The sequence below is a fragment of the Dipodomys ordii genome, unplaced genomic scaffold (assembly GCF_000151885.1).
Source record: "Dipodomys ordii isolate 6190 unplaced genomic scaffold, Dord_2.0 Scaffold40, whole genome shotgun sequence".
Taxonomy (NCBI): Eukaryota; Metazoa; Chordata; class Mammalia; order Rodentia; family Heteromyidae; genus Dipodomys; species Dipodomys ordii.
In genome coordinates, this window is record NW_012267256.1 from 14,252,539 (window position 1) to 14,275,427 (window position 22,889).

Below are 22,889 nucleotides of genomic sequence, written 5' to 3' on the forward strand. Positions count from 1 at the left end.
GGCCTGGGTGCTGTTCCTGAACTTCTTTTGCTTAAGGCTTGCACACTATATCACTTGAGCCACAGCTCCATTTTTGGCTTTTTGGTGGTTAATTAGAGAGAAGAGTCTCATGGACTTTCCTGCCTGGTCTGGCATTGAACCTTGATCCTCAGATCTCAGCCTCCTGAGTAGCTAGGATTACAGATGTGAGACACTGGTGCTCAACCTGAGCCCTTCTTTATTTTTCTCTTTTTATGACTTCCATGGGTTTGGCCAAGTGTAATATTGATGCCATCATAGTACTGGCTTCAGTTTCCTTTCTTTACTAGATAAAGAAAAATGATCTTTTGGTTAACTGGCATTTTCCTGAAGTGCTCTCAGATTTGTACACAATTCTATAGAAATGTCCCTTCTCCTCCTGCCTATGCAGTCTTGCATTTAGGATTGGCCTTCATTGACTGGGAGCTCCTTGAGGGGAGGGGTTCTCAGGACATCCATTTTTATAATTCTGTTTCTACCCTGGACTTAACATAGATCCTTGCACACAGTCAATATTTGTAGAATTTAATTCGATCCTTGAACCACAATGAAAATTATTTCAGAAATCACTAAAAAACTGGCAAAAATACTTTCTTTTCTAATCCCACTCCAAGACTTACATTGCAATGATATCAAGTGGCCTATGAATGTGATGAATGAATACTTCCAGGCTGAGATAACCTAGATGAAGTGCACTTTGTGTTTCCTTTATATACATTAATTATAACTTGGACACTTTTTAAAAAAATATACAGGATAAAAGTAAATGTTTCTCTACAAAACTAAATGCAGAAGACTAAGAGAAGTCACACTGAAGATATTTTTACATCAATGTCTTCCTCCAACTCCTGACTCAACTACTGTTGAGCTATGTGACCACAATAGAGCCATAAGTATTCTGAGGATTTCATGAGAAAATCTATAAAGAGGCAAAAGCCTGTAATAATAGCTGAGATTTATTAGCTGTGTGAGACTAGTTTGTGGGAGAAGATGCAAAGTAGATGATCTAAGATGGCCCACAAGATTTCCAACCGCTGGTGCACATGCCCTATGTAATCCATCCCTCTCCCTGAAGATTGATAATGATGAGATTTCGCTCTCACAGTTAGTTTACACTGTCTAGCAGAGATAAAGAGACTTGTGGGTAATTAGAGTCCCTAACTAGGTGATTGTGATTTCATCAAATTGGAGATTATATTTGGTAGGGACAACTTAATCGGGTGAAATCCCTCAGACTGAAACCCACCTGAACACACTCTCCTGCTGATTCTAGAAAGGTGAGCACTGTGTTATGACAAGGCCAAATACTAGGAGCACTGGGGGCCTTTCGGAATGGAGGGCTTGTCCTGACTGACAGCCATCAAAAGATCAAGGACCTCAATCCTGCAGCCACAAGGATGCGAATCCTGAAACAACCCCATGAGGCTGTAAGAGAACCCCAGGGTCTACAAAGGAATGGGGTCTAGTTAGTGCCTCCTTGCAGCCATATAAGGCCCAGAAAGGAGAACCTGGCACAGCTATTCCCATAGTTATAAGAATGAATTAGACCTTGGAGCATATATTGTGCATGTATTGTATTTATGTAGATCACACTGGATGATAGAATAACTTGAATGTTTAGTATCCTCCTAAAAATGCACCATAAAGCTGCAAAGCAAATGACTTGACTCTCTCTTATTTTGCATTTATTAAAAGTTATTTAACTAAGTAAAAAGAGGAAGTTGGGGCAGGGCAGAAAGGAGGATGGAAAAACCTGCAAATAACACAGTACAATTTTCCCTCCCTCTCAAATTACATACTGTGGACTTTCTGATCGCCAACTTACTAGACAGTGGAATATTGTGTATAATCTCTAGTATGGAACACCAACTTTTCAAAACACTTGAAACATAACTAAGGGTTCCTGGTGTAGTAATATGCAGAACAAGGTGTAACTTTGTGTGTGTGTGTGTGTGTGTGTGTGTGTGTGTGTGCACATACACTTATCCTGGGGCTTGAAGTCAAGACCTGGGTGCTGTCCCTGATCTTTTGTGCTCAAAACTTTTGATTGAGTAGTTTCTTCAAGATCCAGCTGTGATTGGAGGAGGAAAAGGACACAGAGACACTGGTTTCCCTCTGTAATGTACGAGAGAGAAACAACTTTTTACCTTATGGCTCCCAAACCTCTACCACAGAAAAAAAAAAGCATTAGGTCCTCACCAAGATTAACTGTAGGTGGTAGACACAAGGAAAGATGACTCAATGTAAACAGTCGTTGCTAGTGAGAAAACATGAAAACCACATTTCCTGTTTAGAGTGGACAGAGCTGTTCATGAAGGGAAACATTTCTTATTTCAATAATAACAAAATGGTATTTTTAAACCCATCTTTTGAAATCCTCTAGCACTCAATTCAGAATTTGGCTCTTAGTTGGATGTTTTTTAATGGTAAATGTGTTATTACTTTTTTTCTTGAATTTAGATCCAATAAAGAATATGTTCAATGTGGTATCTTCTTTTTAATCTAAAGATTTACAATAATATGAAGCTTTTACCTCATATAAGATGCTTTCATTCATTAACAAAAGTCAGAAATATTTAACAAAACTGTCTAGGACTGCAAACATCTAACATTTTTCTAATGGTCAAGAATAAACATCCAGAGAGATATTATTGAGCATTTAGAATGTTGAGCATGAGGGAATCCTTATGATACAATGTTAAATGAAAAATGCTTTTTTTTAACCTACTTACATGCTACAACATGGATCAATCTTAAAAACATTATGCTAAGTGGAAGAAGCTAGACATAAACAACCACATATTGTCTGAGTCATTTTTATGTAATACCAGAGTAGGCAAATCTGTAGAAACAGACAATAGATTAACGGTTTCTAAGGTCCCCTAGATGGAGTGAGAAATAGGGTGTGTTTGTTGACAGACATTGGATTTCTCTGGGGAATGATAGACGTGTTGAAGAGTTAGATAATGTTGGATTGTATAACATTTTGAATATAGAACTGCTAAATTGTGTACTTAAAAGGGGAAATTTTTTATTTTATGTGAATTTTACAAGACCCTGTAACTGTATAGCCATTTAAAATTACAGGAAATAATTGAAAATACGGTTGATGTTTATGCTCACAATTGTTAACCAACCAATCACAGTAGGTGGATGGAAAAACAAAGAACAATTTCACCTTCCATATATTTGAACGGGTAAGTTTGTAGGTGAATTTTAGTTTCCAGCACAGCTTTATTAATATTTTACCCATGTAGAAAATGGGATGGTGCTGGTGGTAAGAATTTGGATACAAAAATAAAAGGCTTACAGACCCAAGCATCTTGTGTGTGTGTGTGCGTGCGCACGTGCATGCAAGTGTGCATGCTAATCCTGGGGTTTTAACTCAGGGCCTGGTCACTGTCCCTGAGCTTATTTTTCTCAGGGCTAGTGCTCAACCACAAGTCACACGTTCACTTTGGAGATGAGTTTCACGAACTTTCCTGCCCAGGCTGGCTTCAGAACCACCATCCTCTGATCTAAGCCTCCTGAGTATCTAGAATTACAGGTGTGATGCACCTGGCAGCATCTCATTTTTTAAGCCCAAAGTACTGTGAAGAGCTTGCATTGGTGGACCATTCAGGTTTGCAGGAGCAAAAACTGGATGAGTAAAGGATACAGATACATTGCAGAGGAAGGACAGGATATATCAGCAACCTTCTACTCGCTCGCTGCATATGCAAATTGTTGTAAATGTTCATTCCACATTCTGAACTTGCTTATACTGTTTCTATCATGATGGCACATCTTGATAACTATTTCAGCGATAATTTAAAATATTATATTTTTATCAACCATTTAATAAAGCCAAAATTCATCTGTGTAGTAAAGAACTGTTAGAAAAATATGCATCAAAAAAAAAACACTCAAATTTCTTTTCTTTCAATCTCCCAAACAAGACCACTTCTGGGTTCATCCATCAGAAACCAAATGCAATTTCAAGCTCATGTTTATTTTAAAGGTGTAAAAAGTGCCTGAGAACTTGGAAAAAACTAAACAGTTATTTTCTTTCTTTTTTGTTGGTCATGGGGCTTGAACTCTGGGCCTGGATGCTGACCCTCAACTTTTCAGCTCAAGGCTAGCACTCCACCACTTGAGCCACAGCCACACTTCTGGTTTTCTGAGTGGTTTATTGGGGATAAGCGTCTCATAGACTTTCCTGCTCAGGCTGGCTTTGAACTGTGATCCTCAAATTTCAGCCTCCTGAGTAACTAGGATTATAGGCATGAGCCACTGGCGCCTGGCTTGAACAGTTATTTTCTTATAAACATAGGGGAAAACAAAAAAAATTCTCCCCAGAAACTTTGTAAGGTTATAGAACTTAAATTTCTTGTTTCAGACAAGAAGAGGTGTGTGTGAGGAGATGACATTCTAGGTGTCTTCTCTGAATCCCTTAAATTTCCTTAGTTGACAACTTGAAGGTTTTCCCTTCGTATTTCTTTCCTCTCTATGTTACTAATATATTTATGCTTAGCATAAAAACCAGAGGAGGTATGAACAGCTTTCTTGGTGCTGAGATTCTGTGATCCCATTTTCACATCGAAGAAAGCAAGGCTTAGAGATGATCACAGTATCTTAAGACATTAGAAGGGATCTTTGAAGGCAACTATTGGAATCCCTTCCTCACTAGTTGATAAAAGATATTACCTTAACATTAAGGCCCAGATTATATACACCTCATGGTTGTAGAGCCAGAATTTGAGCCTGCGATTCTAACACCAGTATTCTTCCTAATATAACTCTGTACCTGCTTAGGATTATCTTTCTTGTTGGAAGAAGTTCTAAAGTAGTAGAGTTCCAAAGTTGTATAGCTGGGGTTTCAGAGATTCTGGTAACTACTTTACTTTTAGGAATTCCTTGGCCCTGTCTAAGGCCTCTACTGAACTCAATTGTCTATCAGTCTTCACTGTTTCACTTTCCTTGTTCTGGGAGTATCATTCACATCCCCAGGTAGTGAGTTAATCCTAACAACTCCTGGCTTTGGAAATTTTCTCTCTCTCTCTCCCCCACCCCCAGTCCTGGGGCTTGAACTCAGAGCCTGGGCCCTGAGCTTCTTTGTCTCAAGCCTAGCACTCTACCACTTGAGCCACAGCACCATTTCCTGCTTTTTCTGTTTATGTGGTATTGAGGAATCAAACCCAGGGCTTCATGCATGCTAGGCAAGTATTCTACCACTAAGCCACATTTCCAGCCCTGGAAATTTCTCTTTATGTGCCTAAATCTAACTTAATTTATCAAATAGGGGAATTAGGGGCAGGTGTGCAGAAATAGCAGGAGTTAGATCTTGAAAGCCAGGAAAGGCTTTATGAGGACTATAACTCACAGGCAGAAGGGAGCTAGCACCAAGCAAAGATGTGAGCAGGCTACTCAGTTAACAAAGGGAAAGAAAAGATTTGAATTGATTTTTGGGGGATGGGCTTACATGGTAACTTTCCATCAGACATAGACATGAGTTCAGAAGATGTTTTTCTTCTGTGTGCCAATGTTTCCTTAAGATATTTTGCAGACTAACTGTTCATGGGTTAACTTGTAAGAGAATGGTGGTTCTCTTAACAGGTAGTGCCATCTATCAATAGACATTTTCATGCCCAAGTGAAAGGGTCCATATTTTTAGCAGAAGCGGCCTTCAGATCTCTGAAAATTAACCTAGGCAACTATTATCATGATCCACCTGCCAGAAGTGTTGTCTATGTGGGAGTACATAAGAATAGGAACAGAAAAAAAAACATAGCCTGCTGTTAATTTATAGTAGGTTAAGGACACAGAGTTTATTGGCCTTCTGTTGCCTTGTGGTGCTCCCTATCTTAAGTCTGACTATCTTAAGTCTTGACTTTGTAGGGTAGGGAAGGTGCTCTGCTCTGCTATCCTGACCTTATTGGAGACTTGAAAAATCTTGGCTGGGAAGGTGGCTCAGTGGTAGAGTGCTTCCCTTGCATGCATGAGGCCCTGGGTTCGATTCCTCAGCACCACATAAGAAAAAAGAAAAAAGCGGGCTGGGAAGGTGGCTCAGTGGTAGAGCGCTTGCCTTGCATGCATGAGGCCCTGGGTTCGATTCCTCAGCACCACATAAGCAAAAAGAAAAAAGCCGGGCTGTGGCTCAAGTGGTAGAGCGCTAGCCTTGAGCTGAAGAGCTGAGGGACAGTGCCCAGGCCCAGAGTTCAGGCTCCATGACCGGACCCCCCAAAAAAAACAAAAACAACGAAAAATCTTCCAGGGACTTTCTTTGTCCTGCATCTTAGGTTTGCAAATGTGTTCAAGAACAAGATGAAATACATCCACTTTTGAGGTTTAACTGCTAGGTGAGGTCATTCACTAGCTCCTTCAGGCTTAAGGGTTTCAAAGTGACATCTGTGAACATGTTGGGTTTTTTTTTTCCAGCTTTTGGTTGGCATATCTACTCCTAATTTTAGCAAAAAAAAAAAGAGAGAGAGAAATTAGAGTATAATTTGTGGTACTCAAATTCAAGAACAAGCTTGATAGTTTTAATTTCTACATGCAATTGCCTGTTCATGAGTCATTTTTCTTTGTTTCATGATACTGGAGTTTGAAGTTTGAACTCTGAACCTTGAACTTCTTAGACAAGTACTTCCACTTTTTCACTCATTATTTTTTACAAAGGAGCTCACGTTTTCCCTAGGTTGGCCTTGATAATGAGGGAATACGATCCTTCTATTTATACTTCTCTTATAGCTGGGATGACAGGTGCGTTGCCACCAGGCCCAGGTTTTTAATTGGTTGAGACTGGGGACGTGGTGAACTTTTTCCTGGGCTGGAATTGAATCATGATTCTCCTATCTCACCCTCCTGAGTAGTTGTGATTGAAGATCTGTGAACCACCATGCCCAACACATGTGCCCCCACTAATTGCTCTTAACTACTCAATGTGACAACTCTCATTCTTCCATAAAATCTTGTCTAAAGGCTGAAAAGTAGCAGGCACGTGTTTGTTTGTTTGTTTTCCTAACAACCTTGCATTTATCTGCAGTAGCTCACCCTTGGTAATCTAAACCTTAAAGGTGGACACATGGAAGTCCGTTGCTCCTCAACAGAATATTTTGTAGCTTCTTTTTGAGCACAAATACACTTCCCTCCCCCACACTGGGATTTCTTTGAAATATGAGTCAGAAGTTGACTTGAAACAATCTGTGTTCAGCATGAGAGAGAAAGTTTGTTTTTTAAAAGCCTTGAACATTATGAGTTATCACTATGGCAAAAAAAAAAGTGAGTTTATATAGAACAGCCAAGCACAGACAGTGAATAAAACAGGAAATGAGTGTGCCGTGCCTTTTAAATTTACTTAAAGGATTTTGAATACTTGATGTCTTAACCACTCATGAGTCTAACACTAGATGTTCAGAAGTGAGCCAATTGGATCCATAATAAAGTTGGTTTGTTTGTCTTACTGATGATCTGGGACATTCTTTTTTGGGGGATACATATGTAAAACCAGAAATGCATTCAGTAACGCAAAAATAGAGAACAGGCAAAGGGAAAATACATTGGAGAAAAAAGTTCAGCTAAATGCAAAGCTATTCAAAATGTCTCTTACAAGGTACATCTATTTGCTTTATTTGTGAAGAAAGGAAGGATCCTTGCATTGAAATGAAAATTCTAGTATGGATTATAATTCTCCTTTCATTACTCTGTGACATTTAACTGTGCCCAAAGAGCTCTGGGTTTCCATGTACTAGTTGTTTGAGTTGTGAATTTGCATATCCAGTGATATTTTCCTTGAATCTTCCTGTCACTTAGTCATTTGCTCCAATTACCACGTCATTCATCAGAGGCTGACGAAAGAGAAAGCTGTAAGAATCACCCAACTCATTTATTTCTTGATTTTAAAAATATACATTGGTGAGCAGAGGATGAACAGGTGAAATGCTTAGACTTTTTAGAAATATTTGAAACAAGCTAAAGATAAAATTTGTGAGTTTTTGTTAAAATTTACATTTAAATGTTGTTCTCCACACAGCTGGAAGACTTTACATAGGCATCTTGTTAAGGCAAAATTCAGAGACTGTGTATACCATATCTTAACAATGAATATGTCCTTGTACTTACATAATTATGTGGAACTCAGTGTCTGAAACTTGATTTTAAAAAAGCTTCTTTGGTCAGGAATATGTGAACATGGAAATAATACAAATCATCAGAGGAAACAGTTGCTTAATAATATGTTAAATATCTCAAATTAATATAGTATTATTTTGCTGTTAAAATTAAGGTTTCATAAATAATAAAGTTTGAATATCATGAAAGCTTGTCTTAAACTGGTCATGTGGCTGCCTTAGCTACATGACATGCCTCTGGTGTCAGCTACTCAAAAGGCAGAGATAGGAAATCATGAATTCAGGGCAACCTCAGACAAAGTTAGAAAGACCTCATTTCAAAAATGAAAAGAAAGAAGGAAGGGAGGGAGGAAGGAAGGAAGGTTGGCTAGAGGTGTGGTTCAAGTAGCAAAATATTCACCTCAAAAATCACAAGGCCGGGGCTGGGAAGTTGGCTCAGTGGTAGAGTGCATGCGTGAGGCCCTGGGTTCCATTCCTCAGCACCACATAAGCAGAAAAAGCCAGAAGTGACGCTGTGGCTCAAGTGGTAGAGCACTAGCCTTGAGCTGAAGAGCTGAGGGACAGTGCCCAGGCCCAGAGCTCAAGCCCCACAACCGACAAAATCAATCATTCACAAGGCCATCTGGGTACCAGTAGCTCACAGCTGTAATCCTAGCTACTAAGGAGGCTAAGATCTAAGGATTGTGGTTCAAATCCAGCCCAGGCAGAAAAGTCCATGAGACTCTTATCTCTAATAAGGCACCAGAAAACTGGAAGTGGTGCTGTAGCTCAAGTGGTAGAGCACTAGCTTGAGCAGAAGAGTGGAGGGACAGTATCCAGGCCCAGAGTTCAAGCCTCATGACCACCACCAACAACAAAAAAATCACAAGGCCATGGTTCAATCCCTCATACCAAGTAAAAAAAAAATCAAAACAAAAAGTCTTATGAGAAAAACAAATACCAATATGTAAACTGTAAAATGTATAAAAGGTCTTTGTTCGTTGACATGAATAAACTTGGTGGCTGGGGAGCAAGTACTTGCCTGGAATGCATGAAGTCCTGAGCTCAGTCTTCAGCATCATAAAGGAAGGGAGAAAAAAAAAACAACCTTTTATAACTCTTTCCATAGCATCCTTTGGCATTTTGTCAGTACAATAAATATAACTGAAGGAAAGGAAATACAAAGCTTTCATGTGAAACATATTCTCTCACAGATTTACTATAAATATGTACTTTGTACTCATTCTGGTTGTTTTCCTTTTTTTTAGTCTAAGTTTTACAGACTTATGACAAATGATCTAAACTGTTTTTCTTGTCATTACAATTTATTTTGGGGTGTAAACTTTTTCCTAACAAAATGCATACAGGAGAACTCAACAATGTTCCTTTTCTATCCTACTTTTTGTTTTAGGCATCACCATAGGAGTCTTAGTTCGAGAATATAGCAAGCTCTCAAATCTGGAGAAATTCTACTTTGCTTTCCCTGGAGAAATTCTCATGAGGATGCTGAAACTCATCATTCTGCCATTAATTATATCCAGCATGATCACAGGTACCCGGATATGCTCTGTTATATTTAAGGAACCCAGCAGAAGCTAATTTACTCTTTTCTAAACAAGGGGAAAAAAATTGAAATGCAGGAATTGCATCATAAACACACTCTCTCCTCACTTGAATATATTTGCTTGTGTTGATTGCTCAGTGCCCTACTCTTCATCTACAGTGTCCACCACAGCTCACATCTTCACTGGTATAATAAATAATGTCTTGTGAGGGAGATGCTATTTTCAAACTTACAAATAAAGCTCTATCTAGAGCATCCGGAGGGGTGCAAAAGGCATAGTTGGTCTGTGAAATGTCAGCTAGCATCCTCCGGGAAAATCTGTGGTTGTCAAGTTTGGTCATGTTTAGTTCACTCACTTGTTTTCCAGCCCCAGCTCCCTGTGGCAGCCGCCTCCAGGGTACCTCTCCTCTTGCTTCTCTCCTATATACACTTGACTACAGACCCTAGAACATGCTACACTGCTGTCTGGGTATCTGCCGGAGGCCTGTGGCTGAGTGCTGGAGAAAACATTGGATTAGGGCTTTGCATCTTATTTTACAGACCAGTATTTTAAGTCTGAACTTGTGAGATGGTTCCATTTGGAAATGACTTTTTGTTTTGGTTTTGTTTTCCTTTTTTTTTTTTTTTGAGTTAGCAGACATAGGGTACACTTGGAACAAATTCGCCCTCTCCACCATAGTTCTGTTCCTCCCCTGCTCCCTCCCCACTTTTTCACACAGCATTTAGTTTCAGGTAGATGGGTTTCAAATGGATAGATAGATAGATAGTCATTTATATGATATATATGTATATATGATATGTATAACATATGATATATGCATAACATATATGATACATACATAGTATACACACATATTGTATATAATGTCCTTTGAGCCTCTTCACCCCACCCCTCCACTAATTCTAATTCCTTCTTAGTTTCCCTCCTACATTTATGTCTCTCATCATAATTACTATCACCATCATTAATCATTGTCATAAGTTATGAGCATCATTTTAGGTCTATACACCACAAACAAATGAGAATATTAGGTATGTAGCTATTTAAGTTTTGCTTATCTCACTCAGCATGATGGTCTCCAGACTTGTTCATGTCCTACAAACTACACAGTTCTATTTTTATTTATGGCTGAGTAATATTCCACATATATACAGATATGTACATGTACATGCATACATGTATATACATATTGCATCTTTCCTTTATCCTTTCTTCTACTGGGAGGCAACTTGCAGCGTTTGGCTATTGTAAATAATGCTATGATAAACATGGGTATGTGCTATCTTTCTTGATGTAGACTCTTTCAGGTGTATGCCCAAAAGAGATATAGTGGGTCATATGAAGGCTAATTTTTAGTGTTTTGAGGACCCTCCATACTCATTTCCATTGTGGTTGTATTAGTTTATGTTTCCACCAACAGTGAATGAGGGTTCCTTTTTTCCCTAAATCCTTGCCAGTATTTGTTGCTACTTGTTTCTGTGGGGGGGAGGAGGGGTGTGCGTGTGCGTGCACATGCATGAGCATGTTCTAGAGCTTGAAATCAGGGCCTGAGCACTGTCCTTGAGCTTTTTTTTTTTTGGTCAAAGCTAGCATGCTACCTTTTGAGCCACCGCTCCACTTCCGGTTCAGTTTTGGTGGCTAATTGGAGATAAGAGTCTCATGAACGTTCTTGCCTGAGCTGCCTTCTAATTGTAATTGACAGATCTCAGCCCCCTGAGTTGCTGGGATTATAGACGTGAGCCACCAGTGTCAAGCTGCTTGTTTTCTTGATGACTGTCATTCTGACTGGGGTGTCATAGTATCTCTGTGTAGATTTGATTTGTAGTTCATTTAGGCTAAGGATTTTGAACATTTTTATTTTTCTCTAATTGATCATCGTGTTACGAGGTTTTTTCGAAGAGTAAGCTCTCAAGTGAAGCTAGAAAGGAAGTTGGTTTACAAAAAGGTCACTTCTCTGGGTCCAATAAGCTGTGGAGCACATTCTATCATGTCCTTCTGGCAACTAAAGAATGTGGTATGACAGTTACTAGTGTAGTAGGCTTGAACGTCAAGGTTTTATATAATCATACATCTAGGAGTCTTGACATGTCCTGTTCTAGAATTTATTTCTCCACTGCCTCTGGAAGGCCTGATCTTCGCTCCTGGACCTTGGCCAGGATGAAGATACAGAGGGTGTCAGGAGTTTCTGCATTCAGCAACCACATTGTTTGAAGAGCTCTGATATTTAGCCCTTGAACTTACCAAGGGCCAAACTTGAGTTAGACTAGTGTCCCATCAGTGCTGTGTGCTCAAATGGTTTTGGTGGTTTGGTCTTATTAGAAACCTGAATGGTATATTTTTATTTATGGATTGAGTTATATGTTCCTTTTGAGCTGACCAGACTGAAAGGAGAGCAGTGTGTGTAGGGAGGGTAATGTTTGTCCTATGCAGTGTTTCTTTGTTGAACTCTAAGTTATGCTATGTAGTTTATATTTGAAAGATTTCATGGACAGATTTCTGAATTTGAAAAAAAAATTAAGAACTAAGATTTAGAAACACAGCCCATGTTCCCACCCATAGATAGTGGTCCAAAGTCAAGAGATTACTCCACTTAGTTGGAACAACTGCATTTGAAGATGCCCAGTCCACTTTGCTCTTGTCTGTCTGCTGCCTGGCGGCTAAGGTATTACAGTTAGGAGCCCTTAGAACTTTCTCCTTGGCAAAGATTGTAATCATTTCGTGGGCTCTTTTACAGGAAGATGAAACTTCAGATTCTCTCCCAAGAAAAGCATTCACAAAGATACACATATAAGTTATACCTGTGTATAGCTCCACAAGGCTCATTAACCACCTGATGAGGAACACAATTTAGTCTCTATGGGGGAAAGCAACAAAGGTAATCTTGTCCAGTGATATTTTAAACCTAACTTCTACATGCATTGTTTGTCTCTCTGAGCTTGGCTAGCTTCGCTTTATATGGTTTGTTCTAGGTCTATCCATTTCCCTCCACCAGTGAGTCAGGAGCTAGGGAAAGAGAACAAAACCACCAACTCATTCCTTTGAGGTAGGGGATGAAATGATTAAGGAACCAAAAGGGGAGGAAAATTATATATATTCATGTTCCAAATGGCAAGAGGCAGCACTAGTACTAGTGAGGCTGTAGGGAAATGGGTTTATTCATATATTTTCAGTTACACATGAATCAGGACAAATATTCTAGAAAGCACTTTTAGGATATGTTCATTTTCACCTACTAATGCTACTTACCAGATTTTATCATGAAAAGAGAGATATTCAAAGACTTAAGTACAAGGATTTTTATGGTAGCATTCTTATCATGATAAACTATAAACAATCTAAATGTATAGTGTATGTATGCGTTATGATACGATGCAACTATTAGCAACCTTGTTTAAACCCATGTTTAGTGATATGTAGAAATAATCCTAATACTTTATAAAGTGCCAATATGTAACAAAATACACAGCTAGAAGATACCATGTACATCGAGGGGTTATTAAGATGTGCATACTTTTATTTTGTCAGTCGTGGGGCCTGAACTCTGGGCCTGGGTGCTGTCCCTCAGCTCTTCAGCTCAAGACTAGCGCTCTACCACTTGAGCCACAGCGCCACCTCTGGCTTTTTCTGCTTATGCGGTGCTGAGGAATGGAACCTAGGGCCTCCTGCATGCAAGGCAAGCACTCTACCAGTGAGCTATCTTCCCAGCCCCTAAAATGTGTATACATTTTAAAAAGTTGAGTCAAATGATGAGCTAAGCTGAATTGGGTGGCTCCTGCCCATAATCCTAGCTATTCAGGAGGCTGAGAACTGAGGATTGTGGGTCAAAGCCAGCCCAAGCAGAAAAGTCCCAAGATTCTTATTTCCAATTAATCACAAAAACATCAGAAGTAAGCTGTGGCTCAAGTGGTAGAGCACTAGCCTTAATCACAAAAGCTCAGGAACAGCACCCAGGTTCTGAGTTCAAGCCCCAGGACTGGCAAAAAGAAAAACAAAAGTTTAATTTGGATAGTAAGAAACATGATTCACTGGACTTCACATTTTCAAGGTGAACATGGTATTATTTTGTTCCTTTGTTCCCTTGTCATGTTTTGTGTCTTCTTCCTTCTTTTGTTTAAGAAAGAAAGTAGAAATGAGGTGGGTTCTTTTCTATGCTCTTCAGACTTGGCCTGTGGTGATTTCTCTGTTCCCCTCCCCCTCCCTGGGCTAGCCCAGTGTCACTGTGACCCTGGCATGCAGATCCTCACTGAAGCCCCCTGGTAGTTTTTAGCCTCTCCCACCCCCACCACAGAGGATGGTGTGGAAAATACACGGGGGCAAAAGCTTTCCTACATGCCTAATCAATAGCCTAAATGATACAGTTATTAGACCAAAGGAGGATGTGTGTGGGAAGCTGTCAATGCTTCATGAATCCTCCAGGAAGAGTCAATTAGAAACAAAAATACAAGTAAAACTGCGATCCAAATCTAATCATCTTGTACAGCTCTTGCCAAACTAACAGAAAAAAAATCTCCCTAAACTTTAGAGATGGCTGGGGGCAAGGTGGTGCACACCTGTAATCTCAGCTATTCAGGAGGAAGATAAGAGGAATGAGGTCTGAGGTCTGTTAAGCACATACACAAGACTCTATTTGAAAAACAACCTAAAAGTGAAAAAGAGCTGAGGGTCTGGTCTAAGTGGTAAGGCCTTGAGTTAAAAAATAAAGCCTCTAGTCATATAAACATCTTTACTTTAGAGTCCTATTTTAAACAGAGCAAATGCTTCTTTGTGTAATGATAAGGACTAAATGTCACATTAATCAGGGAAATTTGAATATGAACTGGATCTAGGTGGCACGGAGGTTATTGATCATTTTGTTAGAGGCATATATTTATACAAGTAAAATGCCCTTATTTTATGCATATGTTAATTTTGTAGGGATAAAATGATATAACATCTCAAATGAGCTTTCAATTTTAAAATAGAGAGAGAGACAGAGACAGAGACAGAGAGAGAACAGGCAGATATAATCCCCAGGAGTTTTCAGAAGCAAACATGATTTACTACATCCAGAAGAAAGAACACCTTCCTGCCGTGTCCAGGAAGATCTGTTCAGGTCCTTTTAACATTTAGGTTTCAAAGCCATATTTATGTCAAACCACCACAGAGAAACAGTAGGAGGGATAGCTTTGTAGACATGCCTGAAAACTGTGGCTCAGGAAAGATCTAAGTCCAAGTCTCCCGGCCAGTGAGCTGGTACTCAGGCTACATGTTCACGAATACCTTATTTCAGGTGACTTCGTCATCCTGCGCTCAGCACAGGAAGAGCAGCGCACCTCCACTCGCACTCCCAGACTCTCCTTGTTGCCTGCTTAGCTGTCCTCAAGCGTAGTCCAAGCTGAACTGCATCTCACACAGCCTCACCCCTAGCGTGGGCTGTGGCTACCACCATGCCTCTGATCTTGACATGATCTCCCCAGTTTGCTCCCCCCATCCTAAAAATAAGAGTCTGAGCTCAATTTCCCAAGAGCGGGTGAGGCCAGATGACTACTTAGAACGGAGCTTTGCCAAAGGTTTGGAGATCACCAACTGCAAATGAGATACCAATGCTGAGGTCTAGCTGATCCTCGAAAGGGCTCTTCCAGGGACCCCAGAGCTCCTTGTACGGTGTTGTCCCTCCTTCAGTCCCTCCCCCAGCCACCGCTGCCTCTAGGAGGCTAAGGCAGATTTTTATGCCTCCACATAGATACCGGCAGCACCATAGCATCCTCGAACCCAGTACTTGGACTCAGAAGGACACCTCATCCTGTGATGCTAACCTCCCTGCAGCCACCTGGGGTGGGCTTTCCTCTATGAGCACCATCAGGCAGTACCACTTGTACCTGTGGGCTAGCCCATATCCACTTAGCCTACAGCACCTGGCATCTGTCCAGTTCAGGCTGAGACAAATCCATGCTGATTCCCCCTGCAGAGCGAGGAGCTATTCATCCCTAAATTCCCTACAAATGCCAGGCAGCTCAGTGCATTCCACATTTACAACCAAGCCAAGGAAACTTCCTCCTCCCCGCTCCCCACCACCCTCCATGCCTCTTTGGGCCACTGTGTATATAAATCCCAGGACTGGTTCTTCTTCCAATCCCTAGACATCAGGAGAAAACATTTGCACTCCATTTATCAATGACTGACCATCCCCATGAGCGCACTAGCTGGGTAACTGAATACACATTTTTCCTGGGGAATTTCTCTACTCTTGGAGGATTGAAGATGTATTACTCCAGACTTTCACATGAGAATTATTCCAGCTTCTGCATCAGGATTTCAGATTCTTCTGGGCTTAACATAAACTCTAAAAGCAGATGTTTCTACTACCTTTGAAATGGAGAAAAAAATCCTTATAAATGTTGGTGTATAAACAGTGTTTGTTACACAGAAAGACGTGGGATACCTATGTGAGCTAATTATCTTTTCAAGCAGGGGTTCAGCAAAGTTTTTCTATAAAGCACCAGATACAGCCAGGAGTAGTAGAGCATGTCATTAACAACAACTACGTGGTTATGGAGGCTGGGGAATGGCAGTTTGAGGGCAGCCTGGACAGAAAAAGTCAGTGAGATCCTATATGAAAAAGCCTATATTCATTTCCACTGCTGCACTATTAATAGCCAGGTTGTAGAAACAGCCCAGATGTCCTACAATAGATGAATGGATCAAAAAAAAGGGGGTACCTATATACAATGGAAATTTACACAGCCGTTAGAGAGAATAATATTGTGTCATTTGCAGGGAAATGGATGGACCAAGAACAAATCATATTAAGTGAGGTAAACCAAGCTGAGAGAGACAAATGGTGCATATTTTCTCTCATATGTGGAAGCTAGATCTAAAATACACTGGAACATCATAAGTTATATACAGTGAGCCCAATAGAGGACATGCTTAAAAGAGGAACAGAAAGGCACAATGCCTGTCTGCATCTGATCATACAAAATAATAATGTATTATAAGCCAAGCCTGGTGACACATGCCTGTAATTCTAGCAACTTGGGAGACAGAATAGTGTGGACAAAGTGTAAGACCGACACAAACTAATTAACTAAATAACTGACACTAAAAGCGAAAGGACTGTGGGGTGTGGCTCAAATGGTAAAAAATGGTTCCTTACAAAGCAACTGTTCAATCAGCCTTCAATGTCTAGAAACTCTAGGGGGAAAAAATAGGTCAGACAGTAATTATTTTAGGCCTTCTGGGTCTTTCAGTGTTTGTCCAGCTATCCTCTCTGTAGTTAAAGATAATTGATTAATTAATTAAATCAACCATAGACTTTCTGGTATCTTTTTTTTTGGGTGGGGGGGAGGGTCTGGTCATGAGGCCTGAACTCTGGGCCTGGGCGCTGTCCCTCATCTCTTCAGCTCAAGGCTAGTGCTCTACCACTTGAGCCACAGTGCCACTTCTGGCTTTTCTTCTTTTTGCTTACGTGGTGCTGAGGAATCGAACCCAGGGCCTCATGCATGCAAGGCAAGCCCTCTACCACTGAGCTACCTTCCCAGCCCCTTTCTGGTGTCTTATGCCTATAATCTTAGCTACTTGGAAGGCTGAGATCTGAGAATCATAGTTCAATGTCAGTCCCAGCAGGAAAATTTGTGAGATTCTCATCTCCAGTTAATCACCAGGAAAGCCAGAAGTAGCACTGAGGCTCAAAGTGGTAGAGTCCTAGCCTTGAGCATAAGAACTCGTGATATTAGACAAGGTTTGAACAGCTCTAGTCATTTAAGAACCCAGAGACAAGGACTGGGAATGTGGCTTAGTGGTTGAGTGCTTGCCTAACATGCATGAAGCCTTGGGTTCGACTCCTCAATACCATATAAACAGAAGAGGCTGGAAGTGGCTCTGTGGCTCAAGTGGTAGAGTGCCCAGGCCAGACCCTGAGTTCAAGCCCCAGGACTGGCAAAAAAAAAAAAAAGAACCCAGAGACAAACCATGGCTTCTTCTTCTTTCTCTTTTCTCTTTAAGTAGTTGTACAGAGGAATTGCCATTTAGCAAAGACATATTTATGAGTACAATACGTCTTGCTCAAAATCACCCCTTTCAACATTTTCATCCATCCCTCCTCTACCCACCTCTTCCTCACTTTTCTTAATTTTGTAGGTTATAAATTGGATTCTTGACTACATTCTCCCCCTCTTTTCTTCTTCCTTGGTCTGCCCCTTTCCCCATGACCCCACCCCACCCCTTTTAAGTAACCACTTCCTGGTATTTTATTTTGCTGAACTTTAACTTTTTCTAAGGAATTATACTACTTGAGTTCTCCCTTGAATCTTAACCTGTATTTTAAACATCAGATGGAGAATGACTGGGCTGATACATACAAAGTCATCTTGAACTGACTCTGCCTGACAGCTAGTTTATTTCCTTAACCTCACAGAATAGGCTAAAGATATGATATAGCCTGTTTTAAGAGAGTTATTTGTACTCATGGCTCTACGAAACAGGGATACCATAGGTAAGCTCTGCACACATAAAAATATATATATATATATTTGACCTTCACCCCTCTCTGCCTTTTCCCTTTTAACATCCCAGGGTTTTAATACAGGCTGCTGAGATTTCCTGGTGTTCTGGCATAACAAAGTGAGATCATATCCAGCTTTGTGTTCCCTGAGGAATAAAAGAAATGTTTCATCATTTCAAAATCTTGAGCTTGTTTGTTTAATCCTCATAGCAACTCTATGAAGTACTACAGTGGGTAGGGCCTTATCTCCATCTTTACAGATAAGGAAACCAACCAGAGGTTGGAGCAAGATCAAACCACTTTTCCAAGTTCACACAGATTATAGAGTAGCACCTGGGGCTGATGAATTCCATTCCAGGATATTCTACTACCGAAGGGCCATTGCCTGGAAAAAAGAATTCGAGGGAGGGAGCCTTCCACAAATAACTGTGTTATTCATTCAGTCAGCACATCTGTTATGTTTCTGCTATGTATTGAGCGCTGGCTGTACACTGGTTGTACACTTGCCTTCATGCAGTTGACAGTCTAGTGAGAAAGATGGATGTCCGTGAGACTATAGATTCTAAAAATATAGAATGAAAGTGAAGATTGCAGCTGGGCATGATGGCGCATATCTGTAATCTCAGCCACTGCAGGTCACAACTGTAAGATGAATTGATTGGTATTTTGAAAAACATGTCTTCCTGACCAAGCCATGAAAGAATGAGGGAGAGAGCAAAGGAGGGGACGGGGCTAATGCTCAGTGAGTCCCAACCTTGTCTGATGAGCCACGTCATTGATTATTCATTCGTTGATTATCTATTGCCTAATAAGGAGGGCTATCCATTCAGTATAAGTCTGAGCACTGTTCTAGGCATTATCCAGGGAGAAATTCAAAGTCTCACACGAGCTGAGCAAGCTGAGGTTGTTCACTTTGCTCCTTGCATCCTCTTTGAGGATGTACAGGTGTTTCACGCCTCCATTACATCTGGAGAAGGACGAGGTTGGGTGCAGTCTGTCCTGCCAAAGCCCATCGTTGGTTCTTTCCGTGCATTTGACTTCTTTGCTCACAGCAGAATGACAGGAGTCATCTATCTTTAACTCCTCATCCATTGTGTTGGATCCATTGTGTTGAATTTTAACTTCAAACACAATGCTGAGTGTCTGGATTGTTATGTCCACTCAGAATTGTGGAGCACAACAAATGCCAGACTGAGGGGAGAACCCCACCCCCCACCCCAGTAATGGAGTTAATTTTGACACCTTAACCGTAAGGTGCAGAGGGATTGTCACAAAAACGTGGTTCTCCTGTGGGTAGCAGCCTCATCGGAGAGCTCTCTGAGGAGTACTTTGTCCTTGAATTATTATTTTTAAAGCACACTATTGTTTAGCCCAAGCACTACTTCCTCTGTAGCTTGATATTCAAGTTCAGATGATGACTGCTTTGGCCAGGAGCCTGCGTCTCTTGGTCTCCTCTTGAGATGAAGAAATCATTTCTTCTCTTATATAAAGAGCTAACAGGTGGCCTAACTTCCAAGCAGAAACTTAAGCTTCTGTCCCTATTTCTAGGCCACAGCCAACCTCAAAATTCTCCCTGGTACCAAAATCAAATACAGTGACGACAGGGATCTACCATAGGAGAAAGAACATACAAAAGAAACAAAGAAAGAAAAATCACATAGTACATTAAAAATAACAACAAAGAAAATCCTCTGTGTCATACCTTGGGATTCATTTCGCTTAGCATCATCTTATATGGTCATATGTACATTTGATCTTGGTACCTTGTGCCTTGTATGTACATTTATCTAATTTGGGGAGGGGAAGGGGAATAACAAAATGCTGAAATGAGGATACAGGGTGATCCATTGCAACAATGAGACTCACAAGACACTGTTGGAAATGAACTTTACAACTTTGGTGGGGGAGGAGTGGGGGGTAGGAGAGGGACGGGATAATGGGAGAAAAACAAAGGAAGGGGGGGTAACAATGCTCCACAAGAAATGTACTCATTACCTTACTGATGTAACTGTAACCTCTCTGTACAGTATCTTTATAAGAAAATAAAATTAAGAAAGAAAAAGTTCTCTCTGGATTTCAGAAACAGTTTGGCCCTTACTGGTAACTAGAATACTGTACGTCTTTTTCTGCTCAATTTGGGTGCCACCTATTGTACTCTTTCTCTTTGTCTTTTAGCTCCACTAAAAATCTACAGTACCCATTCCCTACATAGGGGCTTCATAAAGCATCACGCTATACAAGAGACTCAAGGAAAACACAACTTTTAAGTTTCTAATCTACCACCAATAGCCTTAGTAACCACAAATAAAAGTGACTTGCTAGAATAATGGCACACCAAAAAAAAACCAAAGACATAAAAAATGCTAGTGCATTATTATGTTCCACAGGTATGACTGTCCAAGCTGGGCGCCAGTGGCGCACATCTGTAAGCCTAGCTACCAGGAGGCTGAGATCTGAGGATTGTGGTTCAAAGCCAATCCAGGAAGAAAGCCCATGAGACTCATCTCCAATTATCACCAGAAATCTGAAAATGGTGCTGTGGGTCTACCTTGTAGAATACTAGCCTTGAGTGATAAAGCTCATGGACAGTGCCCGGGCCATGAGTTCAAGCCCTACAACTGACCCAAAAAAAAAAAGACTGTCCAATTACTATCAAGTTTTTTTAAGAGCACTTCTGAGGATTTCTGTGTCAGTCCTGCTGCATGCGCTTTGTGATGTCTGAACACACTGCCTCTCTCGTTTGTCCTGAGCACAACTTCCAGGAACAGATGTTTCGGAAGTAGACTGTGAGAGATGGTCCTCTAGGTTTCCCAACTGGAGATGGTCCAGCCAGGTGAGAATAAGAGGAGCGTGCTGCCGTGTCTTCCCTTAGTACATGACGGGGCGGTGCCGCCATCAGTGTCATGGAGTCTGGTCACCAATTCGTGTGTGGTGGTAATATCATCCCCCAAGGCAGCAAAAGCTGATTTGGAATAGAGGAGGAAGAAGACTCTGTCACTATGCAAAGAGAAGCACATGTGCTCATTTAACCCATAAATAGATTTTGTGTGTAGTACTAAAACTTCATGGATGTGATAACTAGAGGGAAAGAAACAAATGTTTGAAAGGCTCTGAAGGAGAAGGGATGCCAAAAATGAAAGAACAAGTTTTGACAGGCACTGACACGCTCAACATATTCCTACATGGAGGGTTTTATTTTTTGTTATGAGTGACAAGGATGTTTTTTTTTCTGATCCTGAGAGCCAAGAAAAACCACTAAGGTGGATTCTAAGGAGATGACTTGATGAGCTCCACATATCTCTAACACACAAGCCAACCTTTGAAATGGGTTATTGGTAGCAGGAAGATAACATGAAAAACTAGAGCTCTTCCTGCCATGTGGAAAGTTTAGAGAATAACAGCAACAATGATAACAACAACAGCAACAACAACAACAGGGGATCCAGGAAAGAATACAGCTCAGGCTTTGTGGCAATATGGAATCACAAGCCAGGAAACTTCAGCGTCTTGTCTTCTTCTCCCTGACTTGGTGCTGGCGCGATAATGAAGTGCCATCCAATATGACTGCTAGACATTACCAGCATGGTGGTATATATATATATATATATATATATATATATATATATAGAGAGAGAGAGAGAGAGAGAGAGAGATGAATTGAAATTTAATTCAAATTCAATTCCTCAGCCACATGAACCACCTTTGAAGTGTTCACTAACTATGTGTGGCTCTGGCTACTTCGATGGACAACAGCAAAAACATAGGCCACTTCCACTTCACAGGAAGTCCTATCCAACACTGGTCTAGAATTTTGTTGCATATGGATGAAGCCCATACGTCATAGCGATCATACATATGGTCTTTAGGAACCTAGGTGTGTTACTTAGTCTTTCTGAGGCCACAGCTTTCTCCTTGGTGGAATGGGATAATGATGTCTCTTAGGGTTATCATATGAATCAAAGGTTATTAATATGAATTAAAGATGACTGGTTAACCTGCAGTCATTGCACGGTGTGTATAAAGTCTATTACCATAATTTTCACCATTTTTGTTATAATTATAGTCATGATTTGCAGTGGGTATTAGAAAGCTCGGATACATTTTTTTAGTCGGTTATGGGGTTCTGTAACCTGGTGGCTTGAGCCACCAAGGTCTTGCTAGAAACACATTTACAATTATTAAATGCTCTAATGTTTCTGTGACAGAAGAGTTTGAAGATTAAGCTGTTTTCTCTTCCCCTGTGCTGCCCTTCTCCTTTCAGTGGTCACCGCCCTGATCCCTAGTGGTATATTATAAGCTTTCCAAAATTTGGATTTGGAGGGTAACTATTACACACACACACACACACACACACACACACACACACTATCATTGTTGACTAAAAACATAGAGCGAAAACTGTAGAAAAGTACAACTGTTGATTTTTTCTTTTTATTATTGTCTTTAAGTAGTTGTACAAAGGAGTTGCCATTTAACAAAGCACTTTATGAATACAATATATCTTGATCAATATCACCCCTTGCAATATTCTCACCCATTCTTTCACCCTTCTTCATTTTTTTGATGTTGTTTTAGTCGGTTGTAGAGCTTGAACTCAGGGCCTGGGCACTGTCCCTGAACTCTTTCGCTCAAGGTTAGTGCTCTACCACAGCTCCATTTCCAGTTTTTCAGTGGTTAATTGGAGATAAGAGTCTGGTGGAGACTGGCTAGCTTTGAAATGCAATCCTCAGATCTCAG

The 22,889-nt window shown here is 40.6% G+C and overlaps 1 protein-coding gene across 1 annotated transcript in view; it reads left to right on the forward strand.

The window, feature by feature from the left end:
• Positions 1 to 22,889, forward strand: part of Slc1a1 (solute carrier family 1 (neuronal/epithelial high affinity glutamate transporter, system Xag), member 1) — a 75,944-nt gene that overhangs the window by 26,408 nt on the left and 26,647 nt on the right. The window contains exon 2 of the mRNA XM_013018410.1: positions 9,473 to 9,657. Within this exon, the coding sequence (XP_012873864.1) occupies positions 9,473 to 9,657 (185 nt within the window). The remainder of the gene's footprint in view (positions 1 to 9,472; positions 9,658 to 22,889) is intronic.